At 42.7% G+C, this 27,700-nt stretch overlaps 1 protein-coding gene across 7 annotated transcripts in view; it reads left to right on the top strand.

Annotated features, from left to right (window-relative positions):
* The window catches only part of LOC130161530 (dipeptidyl aminopeptidase-like protein 6), a 201,905-nt gene that overhangs the window by 89,230 nt on the left and 84,975 nt on the right, over positions 1-27,700 (top strand). The window contains exon 1 of one of the 7 annotated variants that reach the window (XM_056364888.1): positions 15,879-16,405. The exons of the other annotated variants lie outside the window; for them this stretch is intronic. Within the exon in view, the coding sequence (XP_056220863.1) occupies positions 16,349-16,405 (57 nt within the window). The 5' untranslated portion in view covers positions 15,879-16,348. Of the gene's footprint in view, positions 1-15,878; positions 16,406-27,700 lie in introns of those variants that run through there. 7 annotated transcript variants of the gene reach the window in all.

Below are 27,700 nucleotides of genomic sequence, written 5' to 3'. Positions count from 1 at the left end.
GTTTCTCTATCATCCCCTGCTGGCTTGAAAAATGGCTTAGAGAAGTTTGTAGCTTGCTCCTTCACAGGACTCAGTCTGGATTCACACAGTTCGGTCACTCTGAGTCAAAACATTCATAGAAACTTATCAGCTGCTCCTACACCATCAGTCACTTCTCCATATGTTCCACACATCACACATCCATCATCAGAGCTAACGAGTCACTGCTGGCGTGAACACGAGTAGTTTATGTATTTGGAAGATAGAAAGCATTAGCTTAATAGGATGTAATGTAGTTTTCTGAATATGTTGGAAACTCCTTAAAGCCCCTTAAAACTTGGTTTTACAGCTTAAAAGGAAAAAGTCAGGACTAAATAAGCATCAGTGACTTCAACCACAAGCTGAAACATGTTGGTCCTAATAAAGTATTAGTGTGTCGTCACAGAGAGGGAGCTGATTCAGGAAATATGGAGACCTTAACCTTTTAATACCAGAAAAAAGTGGGATAGAACCTTTTAATAGTAATCCATAGCACACAAACATTTGAACAGTTAAAAATGAGTTTTCTTGGCTCTTTTTCATGTTGGTGAGATCTGGGAGCAACCTCCATCATCTACCATTCAACCGCTATAGCAGTTTAACCCCCCGCGTGAGCGTGTGTGGCTGCATTTTCAGGTTCCACGGCTGCTGACTGTGCGGCAGCAGATAACAGCGGAATTAGCGAGGGGCCGACAGCTGCGAAGGCCTGTTGATGAAACTGCTGAGAGGTGATAAGACGGTGACCTCAGATGGGCCGAATCAAACAGCCAGAATGCAGGGGGAGGGGTAGGGGGGCGGGATGGGATGGGGTTCTGCCAATCCCCGAACACTCCCCATCCTCTCCGATGATAACAGGATGCGACGGTTCATTGTTGAGTGCTGGCGCTCTGAATGGAAAGATGAGACAAATTGCAGAGATTTGATGTTGCCCTTCATGTCGACCACGCCGCCTCAACACAACTGAAGGTTATACGACCAGAGAGATTTTCTCTCTGGATTTCTTGTTGTTTTTCTTTATTCATTCTGACTTTCTCTTTTGCTCCTTTCCTGCATTCATACAGTTTGATGTCACGTCATTGCATCGCCAGTAAAGAGGGTGTATTTTACCTCCTCTCTATTCTGAGAACTGTGTACACGAAAGCATCAGTTGTCATCTGAGAGCTAATCCACTACCTCTGTTTGCTCTAGGAATCTATTTCCCATCTGATCCTCGAGCACAGCTGCAGCCTGAGCGTCGAGGGTGTAATATGTACAATTGGCCTGATGCCTCCCAACAACGCCATTATGCACTCTCTCTTTGGCACCGAGGGCTACTAATTATTGCTCTCCCGCTGTAGTTTTGCAACCAGTTGATGGGAAGGGATGGAGAGGGAGTGCGAGATGGACTTCCTCTCTCCGCATTGTCACTGAATCAACCTGCGAAATCTGGCAGACGATTCCTTCTCAAACGTACGTTTGGCTTCACTTGCGAAGGATCTTTTTTTTTTAAAGTTTTTTTTCATGATTACAGTATCACAGCTGCCTAATGGCATTTACGCAATTACATCAATGATAAGTTGTCGTTCGTTGTCAGGGGCAATCAAGGAACAAGTCTTTCCGGCCAGGCTGAGGGGACAGCAGTGCATCTAGCTTGTGTGTCAGAACAATGCAAATATTTTTGTCTTTGTGATTGTGAATTGTTTTGCAAATTTCCATGGATGAATTTTCTGTGCACAAAGATGTAAAATGACCTTAACCCCTCCTACATAGGAGTAAAACTCCAAGTTGTCTCTTCGTAGTTTTTTTGTGTTTGGCCGTTTCGTTTTCATTTTGAGTCTTTGTTTCTCTTTACAATCACTTTTGCACCTGTTTGTCGTTGCTTTGAGTCTCTTTATGGTTGTCTGCGTCTCTTCGTGGCCTTTTTCCGTCTCTTTATGGTCGTTTTGCTCCTGTTTGAAGTCATTTTGTGTCTCTTTGTGATCGCCCTGAGATCCCTTTGTTGTCATTTGATTGGCTTTAAAAGTATTAACTGTCCCTTCGCACAGAGGCTCTGGCCCCGGGGCCCAGGCCCAGTTGGCCCATTTAGTGAACCATCCATGCATATTCAACTTGATCAGACCAGGTGCTTCCTTTTAGCTTTGTGCCTCTCCCTGACATAAATTCAGCTCATCTCCCTCTTGCCGCTCTCCCTTTGGATTTACAAGATGGGGTATCAGGTGAGGCATTAAATCAAGAATTACTTGAACGTTAATTCCTTTGCAGGCACTGATGCTAAAAGTGGATAGTCACAGAACTTTATATTCCACTCATTGTTTGGAGACCAAATGATTTTCCTGGAGAGAGAGAGCAAAGGCAAGACGGTGTACGAGTATGATTTAATGAAAGCACGGCGGCGGAATCGCAGCAGTATCAAATCTAAACCCTTCATGTGAGAAATAAAACACAAGAAGAGCATTATCCCCCCTCCCCCTCTCTCACACACACACACACCCATTATTCCTTATTGTCAATGGAAAACATTCACTGTATCTGAAGGCTTGCCTGTCCTCCCCAGATGCCTGCGTCTTCACTCCAACAGCTTGTATTTCTGCTCAGCAGGAAGCAGCTGAGTCCTCACTGATACTTTGATCAGCCGACCGTGCGCTGTTTTGATTTCCCTTTGATTTGACAGTCTGAGCTCACCAACCCCCCCCCCAATACACACACACACTCACCCTAACCCCCCGCACACACATACACACACTCACCCTAACCCCCCCCCCCCCACACACACACACACACACACACACAAAAGCACACCTTGCCCGCCGACGCATGCCGTGCATTCATATTTCCAGGCTGTCATTCTCTGGAGACGCATGTTGACTGGCAGAGCCGTCAACATGCAGCTGAAGTTGTCATTTTAGTTTCAGATACTAGTTTCTGATTTATGACCATCATCCACCCCCCCCCACCCCCACCCACCCCCACCCAACCTCTGAAAGCTCAGACCTGCCAGACTGTGATGTGTGAACTGTACTGTGTCGCTCTGTCAACAGCCGAGACACACAGCGAGAACTGGGAGAAAAAAAACGATTTGAGCAGTTGTTTGTCTCTCGTGTTAATTAACCTGGAGGAAATTTTTTAATCCATATTTACATTTAAAAAAAAAAAAATATCAGACACACATTGCAAATGTCGCTGTTGTTTATCTCCAGTTTAATCTAAGAACCCCATTTGTGCCCCATCTACTGTAAACACTTGTCCATGTGCACACTGAAAGGCTTAGTGGTCACTGTAATCATTCCGCCTGTCAATACTGGCTGTGAAGAGATCCAGCATGAGGGGGGGGGGGGGCACAGTCCATCCACAGTCCATCCACAGTCCTCATTGCTTTCTGCAGTTTGGCTTGAAAGCTGATATGAGGCCTGATCAGCCTGAGTTGGTTGAATCAAGTGGGGCTTTTTATTTGTTTTCTTACACTGGAATAGCATCATGAAGGGATCTGGTCATGGATACGAGGAAACATTTATACTAATGAATAACTCTGTCAGTCTAGTTGTAGCCAAATGGGATCCACGAATGCTGCATTTTTCTTTCATTTTCCCTCTGGCTTTGTAACAAAAGTGACTCACTAGAGCCTTTTCCTGTCCAACAAATGTTTGGTATTCCTGCAGTGAGAGGAGAATCATACAGGTTAACAATGGAAAAACAACACAGTTTGACAGTCCGTTACGCCTCCTCTTTTACATTCAGGATGTTCATCTTCCCTACCCAGGCTTATGCTTTTGTGAGTTTTCCATTAACTTTATACTTTTACCAATCTTTACGCTGCGGCATGCGGTAATATTTTTAGATAATAGTGTGCTTCTAACTTTGTGGCAGCAGTCTGGGGGGGAAAGACCTGTCACAGTTGCAACCTGACACTGCCCCCGTTAACAAAGCCGGGTCCGTAAGGAAATCATTCTCTTAGTGTTGTTGTGGGAGAGTTTGGCTGGTCTGCACAGAGCAATGACCCCAACCCCATTTCAAACCTTTTGTTATGAAGCGGAACACCGACTGCGAGACAGGTCTTATCACCCCGCATCAGTGTCGGACCTCACTAATGCTCTTGTAGCTGAATGGTAGCAAACCCCCCGCAGCCAGGCTCCAAAATCCTTTGGCAGTCCTAAACTCCGGGAGCTGCAGGAAAAGAAGCAGATGTCCCCTAAACGCCTTACATGCAGACTATCGGTAGGCGCTACAATTTACAGTTCGCCCCTCCTGATGGTGCGCCTCTGGAAAGACTTTCTAAAACATTAGGGACAGTTATAGCTGCAGATTAATAGCCATTATTATTAGAGTATCCACATAGTTTGGGCCGTTTTGTGTTTTTAACCTTGTGTGGTTAATAGTATTTTTTTTCTCTCTCTTCTTTTTGTACTCTCCTTTTTATTTTTATGGAGCCTTTCTAAGGCCATTAAACACCGTTGCCTAATTGAAAACTCTCCCCAGGAATTCACTGTATTTTCCCTCTGAAGAATCCCTGATAATAGGCCACGGTAAGCTCTCGTTCTTTTTTCCTCTCGTTATCAGTCTTTCATTTTCTTTTTCTTCTGCCGCCTGATTTCAGACTTTGTTCCTGTCCTTTACATACTCGCCCTTCGCTCCGCAGAGCCCTGCCTGCCAGGCCTGATATTTGTCGCCGAATGCATTTGCTCACGAATCCGTTTCAAGTAAATTAGTCAGGTAGGTTTTCCCCCGGCCAATCGGAAATTCTTCTGCAGCTTGTGTCCCTCGCCGGGGAACAGCGGAAGGTCAAGTCATCCACCCCAGGCAATCTAGCAGCTGGCCCACGTTGCTTGATAGGAGGACGAGTACTGCCAGAGAAAGAGAGACGGAGACAAAGAGCTGGCTCCTGACAGTCAGAGTTACTCTCTCCTTTACCGCCTCGACTGTGTCCTCTCCTGCTGTAAACAAAGCAGGTCGTTATGTTCAATTATACTGGGCAACTGAACAGCAATTAACCATCAGAGGAATCGTGCCTTCACAAAGATCTTATCCAGTAGCCTGTGCTACCAGGTGAACGGGTGTTCAGTCATAAGTTTTGCTGTAAAGCCTCCATTAAAATGTTATGTTCAGACTAGTCTGCTCGACACTGGAGTTTTGTTTTATTTGAAAAAGAAACAGATAATATCAGCTGTCATTTTAGCTCAGAATAAAAAACTATTTTAAGTAGTAATATAGTTTATGTTATGTTGTCAATCAGTAACATTTTCCCAGGTCGCTGTTTTTGGTAACATGAGTTTTTTTTAATAACAGAAATACCTCATTAAAATGGTTTGGACTTGAAGGAACATATTTTACACCTTTCCAGTGTTTTATTTGAAGTTTTGATCCATATGAAATATGGATCAAAACTGTTTTATTGTATATATATATTTGTATATTTCTTGTGGGGCTTGGGGCATGGCCAAGAGTGACTGCTTTGTTGTGACATCACAAAGTAAAGGAAATCCTGAAGGCTAGTTTTAAGGCTCAGTTTCTGAATACAGGCTGTGTACATTTCTCAGTGGACTGAGCGCTTTGATACTTTCACAGTATTAATATAGAAGCTAGACCTGATCTATAATCAAAAAAGACATGGAAGTCTCTATATATACACTATGGGACCTTTAATGGGAGGTTACTCTCTATAGAAAGTGAATTAAAGAACATAAACAGGACTGTTGTAGTCTCCTATTATAATAACATAAGGCAAAATAGAGGTTACCTGGATCCAACTCCAGTCCTGTGAGTATTTTCATGGCCGACCACTGATCTGTATCAAAAAGTGGGTGAAATCTGACGTCCAACTAAAAATCAAAACACAATCTGTCAAGTGTAAATCCAGCTTTGCACATAGTACTTCATGTGGTGTCCATGAATGTGGCAAAACATAGTCCGATTTTTTGTTTCCATTTGTATTTTTCCTTTTTTCTTTAGTTTGTCTCACAAAAGTAAAATCACAGATAAATCTGCAGTAACGTAACATGCTGTTCCTTCTCAAATTGATGAACTTTTATGGATCCAACCAGATTTGTGCTGTTTTTCTTTCTTTTTTGTTTTATTTTCTGTAAAATTAGGCATCAGCTATTTTCCATCGGGCTTTGTTTTCTTTGGAACCCACTGTCGGCTCGACACTGAATCCCACGTAGTCAGACCTTTGTTTTGTCCTGTTCACAGAGGTCTAGAGTAAAAAAAAAAAAAAACCTGAGATAATGAGATGACGGAAAACCTTGGGCTGCTGTTTTGTGCTTTCAGTTAGAAAACACCTCCTCCTCTGAAACGGCACCTGTGGTTAGGCTTTTTTTTCTCTCATTTATTGGTATGTGGAGCAACAGCCCACTGCATCTCCATGTTTTTTCACAGCTCTGTGCCGGCGACAGCTGTGGCTGGAGGCATTATGCTTCCGTCCCGTTCTCGTGAGCGCGATATCTCAGTAACGCCTTCAGGTAATTTCTTCAAATTTGGCGGTAACCTTCACTTGGACTAAAAGTTGAATTGATTAGAATTTAGTGCTTCAAGGTCAAAGGTCACGGTCACTGTTACCTCACGAAACATTTGTTTTTGGCCCTGTGAATGCAACATCTCAGTAACGCCTTGAGGGGAAACCCTATCAAATTTGGCACAAACATTCACCTGTACTCAAAGATGATATGATTGGAATTAGGTGGTCAAAGGTCAAAGGTCACTGTGACCAAATAAAACATGGTTTTGACCATAACTGAGGAATTTCCACCCTAATTAATCGCAACTGGACTGGTCTGCAGAGGCAAACAGCCACTAGTTTTGTTGCTTGCTGTAGCTTGAATTTTGACAGACCTCCATTTGGTCTCATGCACACAGACATCGTGTCTCACTCGTCATGATGACATTATTCAGTTGAAATTTATCTTAAATTGATTCTCAGTGATCAGCTGAGTGTCTGTGTGCACTAGTCTTTTCCTTTTTTCCAATACTTCGTGGTCGAAGGCTTTTCAGTTCTCAGTGCTGCACATACCACAGTGCTCCCTGCGAAGTGCTCCACAGAAAATTTCATTTTGAATATGCCTGTGCACACACATTCTTTAGCATCTGCGCTTTATAATCAACTCCATTCAGGCAAAAGTCCATGTTATTAAAATCCACGTCATCACTGTTATGCAGAGGGCTTTGACATTGAGTCAGAAAAGCTCGATAAAAGAGGCGATTTTTGATAACAAATCTCCGTCGCCAAGGTTATTTGGTTTGTCTTTGTCAGAATCCGCCCTCTTTACCCAGTTGCTTATCTTCTGTCTTAGGAGACGAGAAGTTTTAATGAGTTATTTTATTGCCTGCTTCGAGGAAGTATCCCCCTGCTAGCAATCTCACCTTTAATATTTCAAATCATCCTCATACAAAAGAATACTCCGCGGGTATAAGCCACATATCTGGAATACTTTCACTTCTATAATTACCTCTTAAATCAGCTTGTGATCTTGGCTGATTTGCCCCAACGCCAAAGCTCCAGACAGAAGTCATCGACTTTTAAATTTTAATGGTATATATCTGTTTTGACCCTCGCCTTTTGGGATGCAGGCAGAATTCTGTTTTGCAGGCTTTACTTTCAGACCTTCACCTCCTTCCTGCATGATGTTTTGTTGCATTATTTTGAAGTGAAATAACAAGACTATAGCCTATATCACGGGCGAAGGCGGCTTTTGTTAGTTGTGCTACTCGAAGGGATGTGTCAAGTAGAATATGGGTATCTGCGCCTATGAAAGAAGATCCAATTACAGTGTTTCCCTCGCCGACCCATTGTGGTAGACTTTTCATTAGTCTCGCTACAGCCCTGGTACACACTATGCATATGTCAAACACTGCTTTAGTGTGGTGTATATCCGTAAATTCTCTGTATTCAAATTTCCCCCGTGGCACCAGTGTCCTACCTGTCACAAACCGTGCACCGTAACCGCCTATTCTACTCCTGGCAGGGTTAGCGAGCGCCCCCCACCGAGCGCCCACTTCTATCTCAGTGCCACCATGCACCGGTGGCACTATTAGAAACCCAAGGGCACGGCTAACAGAGGCACAGAGGCTCTCTAGCAGTGACAAATTCACAACAAAGCTTTTTCTATGAGGAATGAAACTACCATGGAGGTTGAAGGAATGAGAGGCGAGTGGGAGAGTGAGACCAAGAGAGCGAGGGAGGAAGGGGAGAGAGACCTGGTGCGATGAAAAGACATGTGGCCCACTGTGACAAATGTTCCCCCAACTTGTGATTTATCACGGTGGAGAGACTCTGAGAGCAACACACCCAGCAGCTCCAGCTCAGCCAGTGTAGCTGTGGATAATACAGATGACTTCTCTTAGAAAAATGTATATGTATTCATCTCTTTTTTCTTATTATTTGAGCCACAGCTTCACACACTGTACTTTAAGGCCATAAGGAGGCAGAACATGATTGCAGTTTAACATGGGTGACTCTTAACCATTAAGCCCATGAGTCATTTTGGAGAAAATGGGGATTAGAGTATCTTAATGCCCTTGTGAAATAAAGAAGGTGTCGACTCCATTTGGACTCACAGTTCTATTTCTCATTCAGGCAGAAGAACAAAACTGCTGAACCGCACACTGTGGTGGCTTGCCGTTTATTGAATAAGCCTTAATGGAGGAACAGTGCCATAATGCTGGACCAGTTGCATTTAATAATTAAGAGGCAGGTTGCGTATTTGTATTTGTTTGTGACTTCTCTGGACTCCATTATGTTACATTAGACTTCTTCATAGATACTTAGAAATCAAATGGATTGTGACGTGAGGAAGATGTGTAGTTTAGATCGGTGGTTCCCAACTTTTTATTTTATGTTTAACTTGTAACTATTTAACCCACCAAGATTTTAGTTCTAGTTTATTTGTTTTTAGAGGTGCAATCAAGCAGTTATTTAAAAGGAAGGGAAGAAGGTGTGAAAAAGCATAATTTGATGCAGCAGAGATATGTTTTTTTTTTTTTTTTTTTTTTTTTCTCTCCACCTAATCATCATGATGACCCCTTAGATCAGTCTCGCGACCCCTCGTGTGGGTCCTGACCCACAGGTCGGTATCCACCCTGAACGCGAATCTCATCACAAATTAATCAAAAGACACTATTCTGGAATCAAATGTATTTTAGATTCATTTTTTTCTCCTCTGAAAGAAACTGAGAAAAATGTTTTTTTTTTGTTGTTTTTTTTTTTCTTCTTTTGCCAAAAAAAGATAAGAAAACACATTATCATACCATTAATATCTGATTCAAAACAGCATGCTCGTTCAAGAGGGTCATGTTGTCCTTTCTTTTCTCCCGTCTTCGCTTTGCTTTCTTGTGTCTGCTCAATTACTGCATCATTGGGAACAAGCAGTCCCCTCTCGACACAGGGAATATTCAAGAAGCTGCTCATCACTGCTATTTCTCTGTGAACCCAAACAAAAACACACACGTCAGAACATATAGAAAATGTAGCTTGCAGCGGTGGAAAATAACAAGGGATATTTACTGAAGTGCTGTGGTAATTTATCAGGTTATTTATCAGCTACTGTAAACCTTCAAATTTATATTTATATTTTATATACAAAACATACGATCCTGGCCCTGCACACCCACACAGATGTTTACCGTCACTGTGGTTGATCAGACCTTCGCTGTTGGAGCTGTGCTGGGTTGTATGCAAGGTCACATATCTCCAAGTGCTAACAACAAAAAGAGAAATGAGAAAGTTGTAACTTGTTCTGCAACAAAACTAAGAGAGGTGTCAGTCAAACCCAAGATATTACGTGACATGTGCGAACAAGATTCAAAAGTGTTATCTTTCAGGACTTTGAGGGAGTTGTAATTGAAAACTGAAATAAAATGAGATATTCTTCATAATTCATATGTTTACTTTTGAACCTGAAAATACATTTTGTTGATGGTTTTACTCCATCATTGTTCGGTTGTGCCGTTTGTGAAGTTTTCTGCAGCTCTTTGGATCTTGTTTTTAAAATTTTAAAAAATCTCACTTTTCGAGAGACCTTCACCAAGGCAGAAATCCATTATTTACAAAATCCAGCCCTTCTGTACAAGAATAATTTTATTTTTTAATTTAGTGTTTCCTTTCAGGATTTGGTTTCTCTGAGTGTTTTCCTGAAATTTGCTATAGAGCCTCCTCTCTTCTGATTGGCTTACCGACATGTTGTTACTAGAGCTCCAGCGAGAAGCCTGTGAGAAGAGATGTAAAACAACACTGAGATGATTGTTGACACTTACAACCACAAATATATCTTCTTGTGGATATCAAAATTTTATATAAAATACCGGAAAAGTTTAAAACATGGGACCTTTTAATATTCATATTCAGAGTGTGACAGCTTCATTGGTGAATAACCTTCCTGTAACCTTCACAAAATATACTCTGATGTATATTGGCTCTACAGTATAGCCACAAATGTTACTCTCTTTTTGGTCTTTAATGCATCAGTATTTGCAAAACTTGGGTCCTGTTGCCTGCATGAAAGGAACACTGCGATTTTGAAAAAAATTACTTAGAAACCTAGGAAGGAATTCTTTACAGCCACATCAATTTGTAATAATTATAGGAAATACAATGCCTATTCAAGATAATTTCCTCAAGACTTCAGTCCTCATCATCTTATGCAAAGAGGGAAAAAAGCCCATTCTGCCGGTGTTTTTCTCTCCAGGTGCCTTCTTTCTTGCTGAAAGGAGTCCAGGATGCTGTGGCGAAATGCACCGTGGGAGCTGTCCATTAAGTGGTGCTGAAATCTATCTCAGCACAGCGTGGCTTTTGATGGTGTCTGGATCAGTATGGGGAGGTGTCCTTTTACCTGTTGCTGAGATGTGTTATAGTATGCCAGCCTTTTAGCGGAGGCCCTAAATGTGTTTGAAGGTGCTGTTTGGAGGAGTGCTATTATCCCAGGAAGTGCTAGTCTTTGGAAGGAGTGACAGGCTGCTGAATCAGCCACTTGTTGTCTCCTCAAAGAGCATGAGACATAGTGTTGTTTGATTGCTCTGATAATTTTTTAAAACAACTTTTCTTTTGGGGGGGTTGGGTGGGGTGGGGGGTAGATATGTGCTGTCCATCAATGATATTTTCAGCTTGATTTTTGTTTTTGAAATGGGCTCAGGGATCATTTCAAAAAGCTATCCAAAGTCAGATCAGTTTTTTGAAGAATATTATGAAATGCAAAACACGAAGCACTGGCTTAAAGCAAATCCTGAACACACCCAATTTAGTGCATGAAGCAATTGCTGTTGTCATGACGACGGAGCCTTTCAAAAAACAAGATGATGTCCATGCGACACCTGTTAAGAATATGTCATTAGCATTTATTAGCTCAAGGAGAAAAACAGCTTTGTGATGTGAGCACAAGGAGTCAAACTCAATAAAAGCGCACAGGGGATTCACACTTGAGGCTGTTTACTTTGGTTGCATGTGAAGCTTTGCAGTGTTACAACCAAAACTGTGGGTATATATATGCAAAGAAGAATCACAAATGCATCTAAAAATACTTCCTCAAAAGTTGAGATGGCAGTGATGGAACATGTGACTGGCTTCTGTTTCCATCCCTGAGCTCCAGCATTTCTCTCCAGCAGGGAGGACATACTGTACACAGTGAGTGTGCCAATAAGGAAGAAGGCTGAAAACTCAACCGGCACCGCAGCCGTGCTCATCACCTCGGTGCTGGAAACACTGGCGTAGTTGTGGAATCAGGATCTGTTGACATTTCACGGCTGATGAGTCACACCTGGCATAAAGTGCTGTACGCCGTCAAAGAGAAGAAACCGCATCCTGATGCATCCCCTCTCTGTCAGGATGATGGGTCCGAGCTGTGTTTATTGAAGGACCTCACATAGAGTATTCGCAGGGAGAGGGAGCAGGGAGGGAAAGATGGAAAAACAATTACTTTTTTTCCAATATCCTGATGCTGGCCGTCATGTGTCAGACAAATAAGAGCGGAAAAATTGAGGCGCACAGTGCTACGACACGGCACCTGCTGAGAAGCAGAGTCTCAGAGTGTGAATCTCAGACCTTTTGGTCTTGCTCTGTGTCAGCGCCAGAGTAATCACTTATCCATCCTCGACCTCTCTCTGGGGCGATATTGGTCTTATTCTGTGAGCGAGCTTCTTCCATCATATACTATAAGGGCTTTGTCTGAATTGAAATTTACGTCCAAAGAAATAACACTGCAGCCCACCAGGAAACGGATACCACCTCGACGTATTTAATCAAAACAAGTCACGGGGTTTCACAGCACTGCACAACTTTTGTTTTTGAAACATCCCATTACACTTGTTCCCCTGGCTATTCCATGCACTGAGGGCTTGCTGCATTGTAAGGTTTGATTTTGGAATTAATGTAACACTGATAGATGGCTTTGGCCATATGCAATGACAGAATATGTTCTAGGAGAGTGGAGCTGGCTATAACTCAGAAAATATTGTTGTTTAGATTCCATTTTCTTCACAAATGGGTGTGTTGGGACACATTTTATGGATGTGGATGTGAGCATGCATACACTTGAAACCAAACAGGGAGCATATTTTATGTGGGTGCAGACTCTGCAAACAAAACACAAAAGTACACTATACTAGGTTTGAATAGTCATATTTTAAAAGTTATATGTTAATTGAGGTTTTAAAGTCTTTCCTCAGAATAATGTTGCACTGCTCTGCTCTGCCTGGGTGCTGATTTCAAAGTTCCTAGAGTTTCGACTGGAGACTCAATCAAAAACACACCAGATTTCCATGTAATGTGCATGATCCCCCTCGTACCCAGTGGTGTTAACAGGGATTTAACGCTTTAGTTCTCCAAATATTTCAATTAAAAAGCTGTACAGCCAGAGCACTCAAGGAAACAACTGTTTGCTTTACGTAAACTGAAAGCCTTCCACAGTCTTTGCTTTCTTCTAAAATTGAATTGAGGAAGGAAAACAGAAATTGGAGTCAATCTGTGCAGCTATTTTTTTCTTTTTCTAGTGGCTTTCAGACCAGAAGCTCTTCCCTTTCCCACTCATCCTCTCTCAGTTTGAATGATCAGAGGAGTATCAACTCATTTTTTCGAAGCTTCCACTTGATTGGCTTTTTGATTCTTATCCATTTTCTCTCTTCCCTTTTAACATATGGAGGCTATTTTCGAAAGCTTACACAAGCACAGGAGACCTTTCTGAGTCAGTCAGTACACCCCACAGATGTATTTGAGCAACCTCAATATAAATACCAGATTCCACACTTTGCAGGATTAATTGGAGAAGCCTCTTTAACAACAGCAATTATTTTTATCTATATAATAATCACCTAGTGGCTGTGATTGTGCTTTCATTAATTACAGAGCTATAATCAATGCCAAAATAATGCATCAGTGTATGGTATTTGAAGATGTGTCATTTATTGATTGGGTTGATGTTTTAATTAGGCTAAAGCGCTTCCAATTCATCAGGTTGGCTGCCGGCGTTGCACTGGCAGTGAGGCGCTGAGGCAGAAGTTAAGTGGATGGCTCCAGTTGCTCGTGCAGCTCGGCACTGTCAGTCACTTAATTCCTGACTTTCCCGGAATGTGTATTTAAACAGAGGCGCCCTCAGGAGCATTCATCACTGCCGCCTGTCGTCCATTCGTCAACATCAGAGATATGAGGTTTGTACATTCACTCCGCAACACAGCCACAATAAGGTGGTTATTGTGTTCTCTGCTGCACAGCGGTCCGACCACATAGCATCCGTCATCAGCCAATAGGGCTTTGGCCCAGAGTGGCCGTCATTAGTCTGGGGCTGATTGATTGGTTGTTGAGAAGTCGTTTCAGTTTCATACATCATCCTCTTGATGGTAAACACAGGCTGAGTTTGTTGGAGAGAGGGCTGCTCATGTATTTTTGAGCTGTGAACACTGGGTGGGCTTTCCTTCTGTTTCATTCTTCAGGAGCAGAACAACAACCATTAGGTTTGGTGGCTTTATTTGTGCAGAATCTAATCACATATAAAAAATTTTGCATTTTTAACGTTTTAAAGAACCAGAGAAGCCAGTTTGTTGAAAATATTGCACGCAAATAGACCATAAAGCAACGCAGCCCTGTTTTTTTTGTCATTCCAGATGTATTGTCAATACAATGCCTACCCTCAAGATCCTTTCTGACGGGTTTTTAGCCCAATAGCAGCAGCGCTGGAGAAATGTTGTGTCTGCCGGTTGGCTGGTTGGTCCACCACTTTGGTCCGGACTGAAATATCTCAACAACTATTAACTGGATTTCTATGAGACATTTATGTTCCCCAGTGGATAACTTTTCCTCTAAGACCACCAACTTACCAACTTTTGGATCGGATGGATCTCTGAGCTTCACAGAGTCACTTGCATAGCTGTAGACTCTTACTCTGCAGTCCTGAAATCCTGAAGTCCGGAATTTTGTGCAAATACCCCATCAAGTCAAAACAACATTGGTTAGAAAATTAGCATTATTAGCAGTAACACAAATACTGGAATACTGGTGTTTTAGCCCTGAGCAATAAAATCAGGACATCATCTTTGTAACGCTCGTGTTGTTAAAAGAACTTGAACCCACCAAAGTCAGAAGAGCCACTTCCCAACTCGGGAAACGGGACCATCTGAGGTGAATGCAGCATTAGCCATGTTGACTAAGCAGACATGGGAAATGTAGGCGTTCAGCTCTCACTTTCCTCAACAACTTGAGACTGTAAAGCTCCCTGCACCTGCACATTTACAACACCTTCCTCTGGGGACTTTTGTTCATGCAAACTGAGACTCAAAGGGCAGGTTGAGTCGTAGTCGGTGACACAACAATATGTCGTCCAATGATATCCCACCGTGGATTTTCTTTTCCTTTGAGGCGATCTTTCTGAAGGACCTGCCCTCGTTCTGCCCGTCGCGCTCCGCCGGTCACATGAAGCCACACTGCAGACGTTCATTTGGGATTCCACGGTAATTGACTTCACCCAGCTGCCACCTGATTTTAATTAACAGTGCAGCACATTCGGCTACAAACCTGCAATATAAAGAGTCAAACTGGAGACCAAGGTATTAATTAACATTAAGTACATCTCAGAGCAAATCAAAGCCAAGTCATTTCCTTGTGGTGTTTAACAGGGATTGTACAACAAGTAGTCTAATTGAACAAGCCCGTGAAAAGAAGTTTGGTTTCTTATCGTGAAATGCACAGCATCATGAGAGGTTTCTCTCGCTGCTGCAAACTGAAGGTGCTCATTATATTTCACTCTACAGGATTAAGTTGAAATCTGAGATTGACTTAACTTTATTGAAAGCTACACTTTTATTGCAACTACTCCATCCCCTGGATCGTAACTTTTTACAGCCGCTCAGGCCTTAAACATCATTTCAAACATTCTTACCACTGACTCTGAGTGTTATTACATCTGCAGCTCCTGTATGAGTATAACATTTAATCCTGTTACAGTACATTCAAGCCACTCAAGTGTTTCAGCGCTACTACTAATGCATCAGTGCGACAGAGCATTAGTGTTTTCTTTCTTATTACAGCAAGAAAGTTATACAATGCAGACAAACTGTTATATCCACTTGCTGCAGGAATCCAGCATTTGCTGCTTTAATTTCTACTCCTCCAGTTTGCCAGCAGCTTTACCACAGCATTGTGATAGGGGGTTTGATTTAATGAGATTCTAATAGGTTCTAATATTGCAATATATAAGAATAAACTATGAGAATCATAGACTTTTCATACTGTCTTTGGTTGAAATAGGAGCGTTAGAATGTCTTTGTGCTTTGCAGATGAATATTTTATCAGCTTATAGGCAATTAACCAAGTTTCAACACTTAATTTCCAATGTGCATACTTAATTGATATCCATTCACTCTGCAGCACATAGCTTCCCTATAGCTGACTTGCAAACGTGTATGTGTGAGTGTGTGAGTATGTGTGTGGGGGGGTGGGGGGCGCACGCGCCTTTGGAATATTGAATGGCTCACGCAGAGTCCCGCATCAAGCGTTTAAAGAAGAGATGCGCGCCTTCTCTCTCACTCTCTCCCCCTCGCTCTCTCTGCTGTCTGCTCCTCCTCTTTCGCTTCCACTGAGAATCTTTCGCCTTTTCTCCTCCTGAGCAGCGCGTCCTTCCACCACTTGTTATCTCTCACCTTTGCCGCTACAAACGCAGCCTGTAGGCGCCGTGAATAGAACCGTCTTCTTTCTTTTCTTTTTTTTTCTTTTTTTCCCTTATTCTCGTGTCTACCGGTTTCTCTGCTGCTGCCGCTGCCGCTGCTTCTCCTGCCGCTGCTGCTGCCGCTGCTGCTGCTGCACCGGTGTATCTGTCAGTATTTGCATTTTTTTTTTCTTTCCTCCTCCTGCCGGGGAAACAACAGTTTCTCCCAGCTTCAGGGAATCATGACCACTGCGAAGGAAGGCAATGCACCGTCGAAAGCGTCTCAACAGCAAGACCAGGTACCGACTCTCACTCCTCTTGCCCTCGCATATGAATCTCAACATTAACCTGTGTCGCCTTGCTTTGCTTTGGCCAGCACTGACTTGTGTTTCCATGCGGCGCTGCGGTGACTTTTCAGACTAGCTCGTAATGGTGTGTTGGGGGGTGGGTGGGTGGGGGGGGGGGGGGTATAATTTGCACCCACAGTCAATTGGAAGTGGTGGCCGGCGTCAGTTCATCACAACCTGAAGAGGGGGGGTGGCTTTACAGCCTCGTGCCCGGCTGTGATCATAATCCCCAACATCACTATTAGTCTATGCAGTGATCATTATTCAGTGACTTTGCGCGCGCGAGACAACGAGCAGTTTGTGTTTTCCTGTACAGCCAGTGCGCGTCACCTTGCAGCAGGACACGCACATCAGCCCAGTTAGCCCCAACTTGAATCCGGTCGTGCATGTGGGAAGGCCTGGGGGGGGGGGGGGGGGGGGTGCCACCGGTGTTCACAATCAATAAGTTCTAACGGTTTGAATCAGCATGTCACGCTCGTGGCGATAAACAGACGTTTAAATCTTGGAGTTTAGGCTGGAAACACTGTTGCATTTCGGTGTGGTGCAGGGTGGCTCTGCTCTGTCTCAGTCAGTAATGATGGAGCATCTGTTGACCCGCCTCCATAGAGGTACAAGTGCCTCACACATTACACTAAGTAATACAGCAAACAATGGCGTTTATTTTGCAGTATCATGTTTCATGTTTTGGAAAAAAAATAAATTAAAAAATGCCTCTTTTCTGTGGTGCTTTGTTAATGTCAGGGTTGATAAATAATAGGCTGCACCTCCTCCTACAGCAGAGAGCCAGCACATTTCAACAATAATGTGAACAATAATTTTGGGCTGAGAGTCGCTGTAACAAAGGCATTGAAAGTCTTTGAAAGTTTGTGAAAAATGGAGAAAAATACATGTAACTGTAAAAAGAAATGCGACTTCTAATTCATAACAGTATAGTTTCATAATTCAATAAGAAAAAGGAAAATAAGAAATCCTGAGAATCCTTTACTGGACGCATGTGACATTTGTCATAGGCAAGAATCCAGCTTTATTTGGTCAAGTTCCTAAATCATACCATTGTCATACCTCTCTTTGAGCTAGTCTTTCAACGCAAACTGAAACCTCAGACAGCGTCTGTCACCGCCAGCCTCCACCTGTGCGCCGCACCTGCATGTCAAAAGATGACAGAGAAGGTGAGCGGGACACTAGGCTTTATCCTGCCAAGCAGACAATCTTCCCCCGCTGTGATTTCACTGCAGACCGTCAGTCACACCCTCAGAGGCAGGCAAAGGTCCGCCGGTGCCCACCTTGCATATTCTGCACATGCACCACGGGGCTGCGCGGGCATAAACATCAACAAAAGAAACTGATGGACTCTGAAGTGATCGTGGTGAAATGATAAGGGAAAAATGGTAAAACTTTGCTGCTTCCAGTTTTTCAAGCGTGAAAATCTGCTGCTTTTTTCTTTCTGTCAGTGGAATTTGAATATCTTTCGGGTTTTAGACTGTTGGTTGGATAAACAGGCAATTTGTGCTCTAATGCTCATACAGGCTGAAACAGGGCTACAATGATTAATATTAATTATTTTTCCAACTCATCCATTAATCAAATAGTTGAACTTAAAGATATATAATTTACAATTAAACAACAAAGCAAAAGCAAAAAGCAGCATTTGAGAAGTTGGACCCAGAGAATGTGGCAGTTTTTTTTTATGATCAGTGGCATCAATGGTGAATTTCCAATCGACTGAAGCCCTAATCTTACGTCCTCTGATGCAATTTTGGCTTTGGCTTATTAGCCCACGGTATTGGCTGCATGAGGTTTTTTGTAATCACTACTGAATAGCACCGCAAAAATGATTTTTAACACCTGCAGTAACCCATTTTTCTTTGGAAATGACTGATAAGATTAAAGACCTGCTGATGCTGAAACCACCAGTAAATAGCAAATGGTGGCTGTCAGTGGATTTTCCTGAGGCGTGAAGCTGCAGCAAAGTGAAAAATTGCTTCAAGCGTATTAGGTTGTAAAATCGGCAATGCAACATAGACAAGCATGCTTGCACACATAATACATCTGGTGTACGCCTTCATCTACACACACACACACACACACACACACACACACACACAAAACATACACAGCCTCTGTGATTACGTGAGGTCCTGTTGTGGCCTCCTGATTGATGGTCTGCTAGCAGGGCTTGTGGTCCAGGGACAGAGGACGGAGATAGAGGGCAGCTCACCAGAGATAGCAACAGCAGCAACAGCTCTCAGTAATCAGCTAGTGGCAGTCCGCCGAGAGAGTCACACCACTAACCCTCATTACTGCAACAGGGCGGAAGTTCTGAAGGTATGAGAGGTAAAGTCAGGGTTGGGGCGCTAATGCACTTACACAGGCGAGGCGCTTTGGTCTGATGTAAAGCTTAAGTAGCTCTTTTATTTTTGTTGTTTCCAAAGTACAGTCAACTTTGGATAATTACAAAGACAGTGCTGTAACAGAGAGTACCGTCATGGGGAACCTGTGGATTTAGCACAAAGTACAGGCTCAAATTAAATTCTGCTCCTTGATATGGAGACTTCTTCCCTAAAAAAAATGAGAAATGAAAACAGCAACAAGAAAGTCCCATTTCCAGGGGGGAAAAAAAGAAAAAATGATACTCTTTTGTCTTTTTGGTATCTTTAACTTCATAAACCAGCTGCCTGTTTAAGATCCGTGCGCAGTGAGCAGTTTAAGCTTATCACATTACATGAGAAATTGGGTTTTTCAGATTTCTCTTACTTCTTGGGGAGTGCAGTGCAGCTTGAAAGCAGGATCACAGCACCAGGCGTTTAATGGGGACGGTTTCACCAGAGACACCTCCGCCATTCAGCCCGGTCCTCTGCCTTTTTTACCGCTCCTCCACAATCCTGTGTGACTCGCAAACTTTGGGAAGGCTTGAGACTTATGGGCTTCTAGAGCAGAGCTGAAAGGCCAAGTCGGCCCCTTTAAAGTTATATATGTAGCGTTTCATACGAGCAGAGCAGTAAAGGACTTTGGGAGGAGAGGTGGTGGTGGTAGGGGCGGAGGATCAGACCCTGGAGGCAGCTTGAGAAAACAGCTGAGTGGAGCAGCCTGTGGGTGTTCCTGAAGAGAATAGGCACCCAAGGGTAAAGAAGGAGGTGAATCATTGGCATGGATAGGATGTCAGGGCTTAGGTCTTACTCTGGTTGTAGCTTTTTATTGTTTTATTGTATCACATTTTCTATTTCTCTTCGCGAAAAAAGCAGCAGCTGTTTTCTCTTTGTTTTAGACTCCATGCTGGCAGGTAACTACAGGTGTCTGGAGTCATTATATGCACCAGAGGAAGCATATGGTCATCCTCACCAAGCCAACAGTGGAGTTAATACTGACAGGTACCGAAGTATAGAATTAAATTTTCCATATTTGGGAGAAAAAAAGTGAAAAAAATAATCTCCAGCTCCAAGTGTGGAAGACAATCTTGTAGCATATTTGTTCAGCGTCTATTTATTTATTTCTTCAATGATATCCACTCAGTAACCTGAATGTACTCGGTGTCGTATTAATCTTAAGTCAAATTTCTCAGGATGTGTTCTTGTCAAATATTGATTTAAAAAAAGTTGTTTATTTGAACCGCTGCCTGTCTGCAATGAGCTGATAAATTCAAGCATAAAATTTGAAGATGCTCACTTGAAAGTCAAAACCGAAATATTGACGGCAGGGGAAACTTATAGGCTATATGGAAGCGGGGCTCATTAAGATTTAAATGTTGTAGAAATGTTGCCTGACCTGAACATTTTCACTTTCAAACATATTTATTTATTTGCACGCAGAAAACAAGTGTGGTTTTAATTAGCCGTGTTTTGTTTCCTTCACCTTGCTGTGGCAGGGCTGCTGCCTCAGTGGCCCTCTGAAGAATAGCTCAAGTGATAAGTGCTTAAACAGATGTTAATTAAAGTAGCAACTTACACACAGAACACAGTGGGGCAGGGGAATCATCTGCACAGCACCTGCTTTGGCTTTTGTCTTTCTGCATGAACTTGCCTCCAGAATCGCTGCAGAAATGACGTGTTGGTGCCCCATAGTCTTCTTTTTTGCAAATTGGTGCATCTGTGTCCGTTAACACAAGAGTGCCACTCTATGTCACCTCGTTTAATGTTGTTAATATATCATTTTTACTGCCATTTCACAGGTCATGTGATGATTGTCGAAGTGATCAAAACGGGTTGCTAAGTCAACTGGTCAGCCAGGAAGTCGGATTTGTGCTTTTGACAAATAGCAAACAACACATTGGTTAGCATTGTTAACGGTTGTTTTAGCACAGCTTCAGAGTCTAAGATGGAAGAAGCTAACAGCTTAATAGCTGTGTTAAACCTGCCACATTTATTTAATCTCCACTGGTGGAGAATAAACTGCTTCACAAAAAAGAAATGGAATATACTGTCCCATTAGCGACCAAGCTAAATATCTTGCTAGCTCAGAGAGTGTTTTTTACCGGCTTTAATAACCTTTTTTCCTTTTTTTTTTTTCTTAAATAATGTTCAACCCTGAGAAAAAACAACTTCTCCATTATGGAGAAAAAACAACAGAGAGCTGTAGTGAATAACAAGCATTAGCCAACTAAATTCTGGGCTGGTTAGCGTGTTAGTGGTTAGCCTGCCAGCCGCAGTAGTTTATTATCTACCTCTGCAAGTTGCCTCTTAGTCACCAGGTTTTCAGGAAGAGACTGGACAACCGTCTGCTCCCTTGGTGTGAGAACGTCTGTATAATACTGTAGGTAAAGTGCTGAAAATGTAAAGTTCCCAGGAGGCAGTTTTTCATATTCATGAGGTGATACTGAACTACCCCATGTATAATCTCCCTGTAGCATCTGCTTCATTTATATATTTGATTCTTTTGTGAGGTTCTAGTATCTTTACTTCCAACTCAGATTGACATAACAGGGTAGCAAATATTTTCTTTAGGTAATTCACAGATTAAATTGGAAATAACCTAACATGCACCTTATGTATCAGACTTCTTCTTTTGTTGCTCGCACAGAGATGTGTTGTGAGGTCATCAACTCTTCTCATACACTTTGCCTTTTTCCCTTCTCACTATGTTTCACCTTTTTTCAACACGGCCACTTCTTAATGAGCGAGATAAGCAGAGTGGCCAAAATAGGTTTGGAAAAGCAAAGAGCGATGAGATGATTCACTTTTGGAATGCAAATAGATAATAGGCCAATTCCTCCTGTTTGCTGAGTGCCCTTGACTGATAAGAGAGAATGAAAGATGGATTTAGAGGAGATTTGGATGCCCCTAATGTTTGTGCCATAGTTCATCTTAAGGGCAATTATGAAAAATTGAGCTGTGATGTTGGGGTCTGAAGTGGAGATTAGAGGGGAGATTGCCAGGCAGCCACAACAGCGATTCATCATGATTGTTGTCATGATTTAAATGTTCTTTGCCGAAATGGCTTATAATGCGGGGGAGGTGAGTGAGTGAGGAAAGGGGGGGGGGGGGGGGGCACTTTAATACAGCAATAAATATTCAGTGTTTGGAGCAACGGTCAAACTAAATGTCATGACAATCCTCCGTCTTGCTAATAGTTGGTGTAGACATCAGGTGTGTGCGTGTCTGCCTGCGTGCGTGCGAGCGAGCGTGCGACAACACCTCAGGAGGAGTTTCCACTCCGTGTGTAAAACTGCCTCGTTTAGGGAAAGGTCAGCATTTTTTCTGTCAGGTGTTTAAAAAAACAACAACCTTTTTTTGGTCTTTTGTTGTATTCTAATTGTGTCGGGGGAGTCAGCACAGAATATGCATATAGATCCCATTATACACTGTTCAGCTCTTTTCTATATCGACCTGAGTGGTCGTACTCATATATGAAGCATCTCACCAAGAATTTCAAACCAAGGCTTTATTTCCCATCTCCATTGTATCCGGGTGAAATGCATGAGGTAAATAAGATAAATGTGTTTCGAATAATTTATATCTGAGTTTATTTTTTATAGATAGCAGGCTGCAATAGCAGGCTTGAGCTGTGTTTTTGAAAAAGAAATTTCCAGCTTCTATGGTTGCGGGTACATTTTTATATGCAAGTCAGATTAATCATGCTTCAGGCTGTCAGGGGTGTATCAGCCCATATCTGTGTGTGCGTGTGTGTGTGTGTACGTCTTTACACAATGTGTGGATCAGCATGTAAGTTAATATGTCTTTGTATTTTTGTTTTCGTTTGCGTGTGTTTATCTGCGCCTCGCCTCAGTCCGCTTGAGCTGTGTTTTCTGGCGTTATCGACCTGCTGTAATTAGGGGCCCAGAGCTGTGGAGCAGGAAGGCGATCAAGAGCCGCCATGTTCCGCCGAGCCTCTAATTGAAACGTTGAGCATTGCCAGGTTCACCGTCGTCCCCCCTCGGGTCCCGCTGTCGTCTCGACGCCACCTCCACGTCGGTGACAAACGTTCAGAAGAGCGAGTGCTAGTCACGAACGATAAGCAGGTAATTGCCTGTAGGCTCGGATGCGAATTAGGAGAAGCTGGTGCTCCAGCTCCATTGGACATGCTGCCAGGGGTTGTTTGTGCCAGTGTCGGGGAAGTGTGACAGCTCAAACTGATACACTCAGCTGCGGTGAGCTTGGGATGTCATTAGCTTTGTCTTATTTAACCTCTGGTTTCAGACTCTGTCCTTAACATCTGGTGCAGGTTGTTAAAATCTTCATGCTCTGGAGTTGCAAGTCTTTCCCTAAAAATAGATACAAATGGAAAACAAATTCCTCCTCATTTCCTACAGTGACATAACTTGCCCAACGAGGCACCACATAGAGACACTCGGCAACCTGCTGGGGGCTAAAGGCTGTACCCAAATCCTGGCATCTGGCTGCCCAGCCTGGCACAGGCCTAGAGGAATGAGCTTACTTTTCAAAGCCTGGCCCTGGTCTTCCAACCAGTGTTCCTGCTGACATTTATCGCCTCAAACCTTTAGTGTTATTGTTATGGCTGCTATAATTCTCACCAGGGAATACTGATGACGCTCCAAATTGACCAACTCGAGGATTTTAATGTGACAGCTCATCACATTATGGTGATGGGAGCGTGAAAGTAGGCAGCTCGCTGCAATATCATCTTCCTCTACTTGAAAAGCACGCGTCCCTGTCATCTGTCTGACAGTCATGTTGTCAGCTCGGCCCTGCACTGCCTGCCTATCTGCTGGCACTCTGCTTCCTCCAGCTATAAAAAATACGTCTGGATGGAAGGAAGTTGGTCAGAGGCGACAGTGTCAACCCCCTGCGGATTTTCCACGCTCAAAATATTGGCAGCCATTACGTGTCTCCTCAGTAGTGTTTAGTGCTCATGCCTGAAATACTGACTTTTATCATGACATTTGCTGGGCACACTCCAAATGCCCAGTGGCAGCCTAGTTTCTATGGAGATGCTGTAGCTCAATGTGCTGCTTTGTGCAAAGTCAACACACAGATTAAAACAGACAAAGCGAGTGGAGGAATAATATTGGTTATTAATTGTGCCACCATCTTGTTTATGCATTTTTTCCTTTGTTAACTGGTGACTGAAATTGAATCAAATGCTCAGCTAATGTGCATCTCATTCTGGCGAATGAACATGCAGCCCTAATTTCAGAGTGTGCCAGCAAATGAGCGTCCGACTTTGTTCGAACATCAAACACCACAGGAAGCTTGATTGGGGCTTTTGATTTGGCTATTGTTCTGCTGATATGAAAACGGCACTTTGCTGGGAATTGGCATTCAATGCACGGTGCCAATTACGACAGAAAGTCAGTCCCACACTTTTTAAAAAGGTTCTCATAATCTGTTCAGCCTGATTCCATCATAGCCTGATGGAATATGCATGTAGACTGATCGATTGCTTATTTTTGTGTTGCCAGTTTGAGATTGAATATTATACTAAAAGAAAAAAAAGCTGCATACTTAAGTAATCGCCCGACAAAATGTCTCATTCATTTGTGTTATGCAGCTGAGCAGAAGTACTGAAAGATTCTAAGAGGCAGTTACACAGCATGATCAAATCGTTCTTCTTTACCATTTCGGAGATTAGAAGTCCACACAGTCCCTGGGTTTGCACTCTTGAGTTTATTATCTCATTTCAGTGATCCTCAGGGTGCTGTCAATTGCCACTGAATTATATGCTCTACCCCTGCTTATATCAGTGAAATACAGGTTCTCCCCCACTCAGTCATTTGCTATCTTTTCAGAGAAGAAGGGGAAAAAAAGAAAAAGAAGCTGCACTCCAGGGTAATCTTTGGGTCTGAGTGAAGCTTAGAAAGCTATTCACTCAGTTTTTATCACACATTTATTATCAGTTGTCATTGACCCTTGAGTTGCTTCAGGCGATAAGATATCAATATTAAAAGTGATTGTTATACTCAAATTCCACAATGGGGAGAGAACACTTGCTTTTTCAAATCACTGGCCCCTCAGACCTATTCGGCACTCATTCTAATACCTTTTACATTGTATCTCGCTTTTAAAGATTGGATTGTTTGATGTAACATAGCGACATTACAAGTGAAAAATCTTTAACAGCTTAAGTTTGAAAATAAAATATCCAACAAAAATAGTCACATACAAGGGAACATTTCCCAAACACAGAAGTCAACAGAACTGGCGAAAATGAACAGTGGTCATTAATTGAAACTTGAATAGAGACCCATTGATTCCTTTCCCCTACTACAGCTTTGTTAGGGACAAGTCAGTTAATGCTGATTGAATTGATTGGACACTTATCAAGGTTGACTTAATTGGTGTTCACCTCTGTTCCAATTTAGCTTCTCTTAAAATACCAGGGAAGTGATTATCCTTGTCCTAAATGAAATGAACTCAATTTTCTTGTGTGGGATAATCCGCATTGTGATGTCTGATTTTGAAATACAACAGCACCATCCAACCAGTAACAAGACCAGTTTACAGCCATGCTAATGGTTACTGCCAAGGCTGACGATGCTAACGTGAATGATGTAAAGCAGGTATGATGACTACTGTGTTCACCATCTTAGTTTAGCATGTTGCTGATGTCATGAGCTTGGCAAGCATTTGTACCGAAGTACTGAACAAATTCAAACTTTGACCTGAAAATGGTGCTAGAGGAAAAGTCAGGGGATCACCAGAGTGCTGACAATTCCTTCTGCGGGGAACATGACTGTGTATACTGAATTTGTGTCCAGGTAAGGACACACTGTCTTCTTCTTTAGTTTTTAAGACGTGGAGGTGGCTGCGGTTGGATTGGCGGTCACACTCTTGAGACAAGATTTGGCTTCAGTAAGTGAACAGCATCTGAGAGCTTCTTATGATGCGTTTTTTTGCCAATACTGGACAAAGAACATTTTGAAAATCAATTTCCTCACACTGAGAACGTGTACACCGAAGTCTGCTTTGTGGCAAGAGAATGCATTAGAGAGCATTAGTGCATTAAGACCATCGAACCGGAGCTTCCCCCATGTTCACACTCACTGGATGAACAAAGAGCCAACGAGCTTTATAACACGTATTTGGTAATTCATGTTTATTATAGTGCCGCAGTTTGAGTGTTTATGTGTTTAAAGTGTGGCCAGGGCTAGGTAGTGATGAGTTAGTGCATGGAAATGCTTCTGTAGCTAAACAAGGCAGCGAGCAGGAGTGATAGCATGACAACAAACAGCCGAGCGTGAGTCATAACTGTTTATGCCAAGATGTGGTGATATCGTTCCGTCTCGGTGCCGGAGGGAGTATGGAGCATGATGCTTTTGCATCACAAACCAAAGGGAAAGCGTGACGTCTAGGTCACAGTGACAAACACTCACACTCCTGTTCATCAGTTTTTTGTTTTTTGTTTTTTTCTGGGGTTTTTTTGTTGTTGTTTTTTTTCCGGGCCCCACCAGCGTGCACTTCAAAGCTATCTGTGACAACCAGGTCCCAAGTTTGATTTTTAACATGATAGTCCAATACCAGCGTTTTCATCTCTCTTTTTATAAAACAGTTTTTGGAGCCTTCTGTCTTCATGTTTTAAGACAGAGATGAATGATATGATAGGCTGATGACCCACGGGAGCGTCTCCCCCTACAGCGCCAGGCACACCGTACCTTTGGCATCATGGTTAGAATAGTAAACATGTGGAGGGTGCTCGGGCTGGTTGCACGAAACACTGAGGGAGTTACTTAATGCTGCACAGAATCTCTTAAAGAGGTTTCATTAAGTAATTTATAGCAGTGAGAGAGAGAGAGTTGCTTTGAGAGGAACTTCACGTTGTTCAGCAGACGGTGAGAGAGTTTGAAGTCGTTGAATGACACAGCACACCACTGACCTGTGGACATGAAATACCTCCACTATAACCGACCGGAGGAGCCGGAGGAGCACAGCTGTGTGAAAATGGAAGGATCCAACTGAAGATGGCCGGGCAAATCATAAATTTACTACCAGTCAAATCTGTGATGTAAAATCAATTCCTCATCTTTAAGGGGTTTCCCACGGTTGCGGAACACTCTCCTCGGTATGTGTTCGTTTTCTTTAATTAAACCCGGCCATACTGCAGTAAAGATCGAGTCAGAGGTACCTTTTAGTTTTATTCCTTACTTTGGTTGCTAAGGTCTTTGCAGCGGTTTAACTGACTTTAAGTGATTCCTTAAGTATAAGACCAAGATGAAGTGAAAGCTTGAAATACTGACGTGAACATTTTAAGGAAACCATAACTCAGACTTTTTGGCTCCCGGACCTTTGTTGTCATGGTTACAGTAATAAAGACGCAGCTTAGATTTTGGAATGGCCATGGTTAAAAGAAAGAAGGATTACTGTTGATTTTCAAACGGGAAATGAACAGTGCTCTCGCAGACGCCTAACAATAAAATTATGGTTTGTAATAAGCTGCTTGCACAGACGACCTCCGGGCTCATTTTTTTTTACAGGACAGCCTCTAATTTCAGAATAACTAACGTCTCATTATTGGTACAAGTCTGCCAAAAACATGTTTTTTTTTTTAAAGCATAGTTTTGCAGAAAGCATGTCATACTTGTTGTTACTTCTTTGGCTTTTATTTTTGATTATCGACTTCCTGTTGCTCGCAGTTGTCTCAAAACTCCCTCGAAGTAGAGGGGGGCAGTGAGCTTCAGCCAAACCCACCCTAAAGCTCAACTGCAGCCTGAGAAAGTTTCCTTGGTAAACCTTTATTACTCTCAGTTGACTGTGTGCTGATCACACTTGGGATGAACCCACACAGAGACCCAGAGATGCATTGTAATGGGGCTCCCACTTATTTCAAGTAACAGTGGAGAAAACGATGGAAGCGTAAATA

The sequence above is a fragment of the Seriola aureovittata genome, chromosome 20 (genome assembly GCF_021018895.1).
Source record: "Seriola aureovittata isolate HTS-2021-v1 ecotype China chromosome 20, ASM2101889v1, whole genome shotgun sequence".
Taxonomy (NCBI): domain Eukaryota; kingdom Metazoa; phylum Chordata; class Actinopteri; order Carangiformes; family Carangidae; genus Seriola; species Seriola aureovittata.
This window is presented reverse-complemented; position numbering and strand designations above follow the sequence as displayed.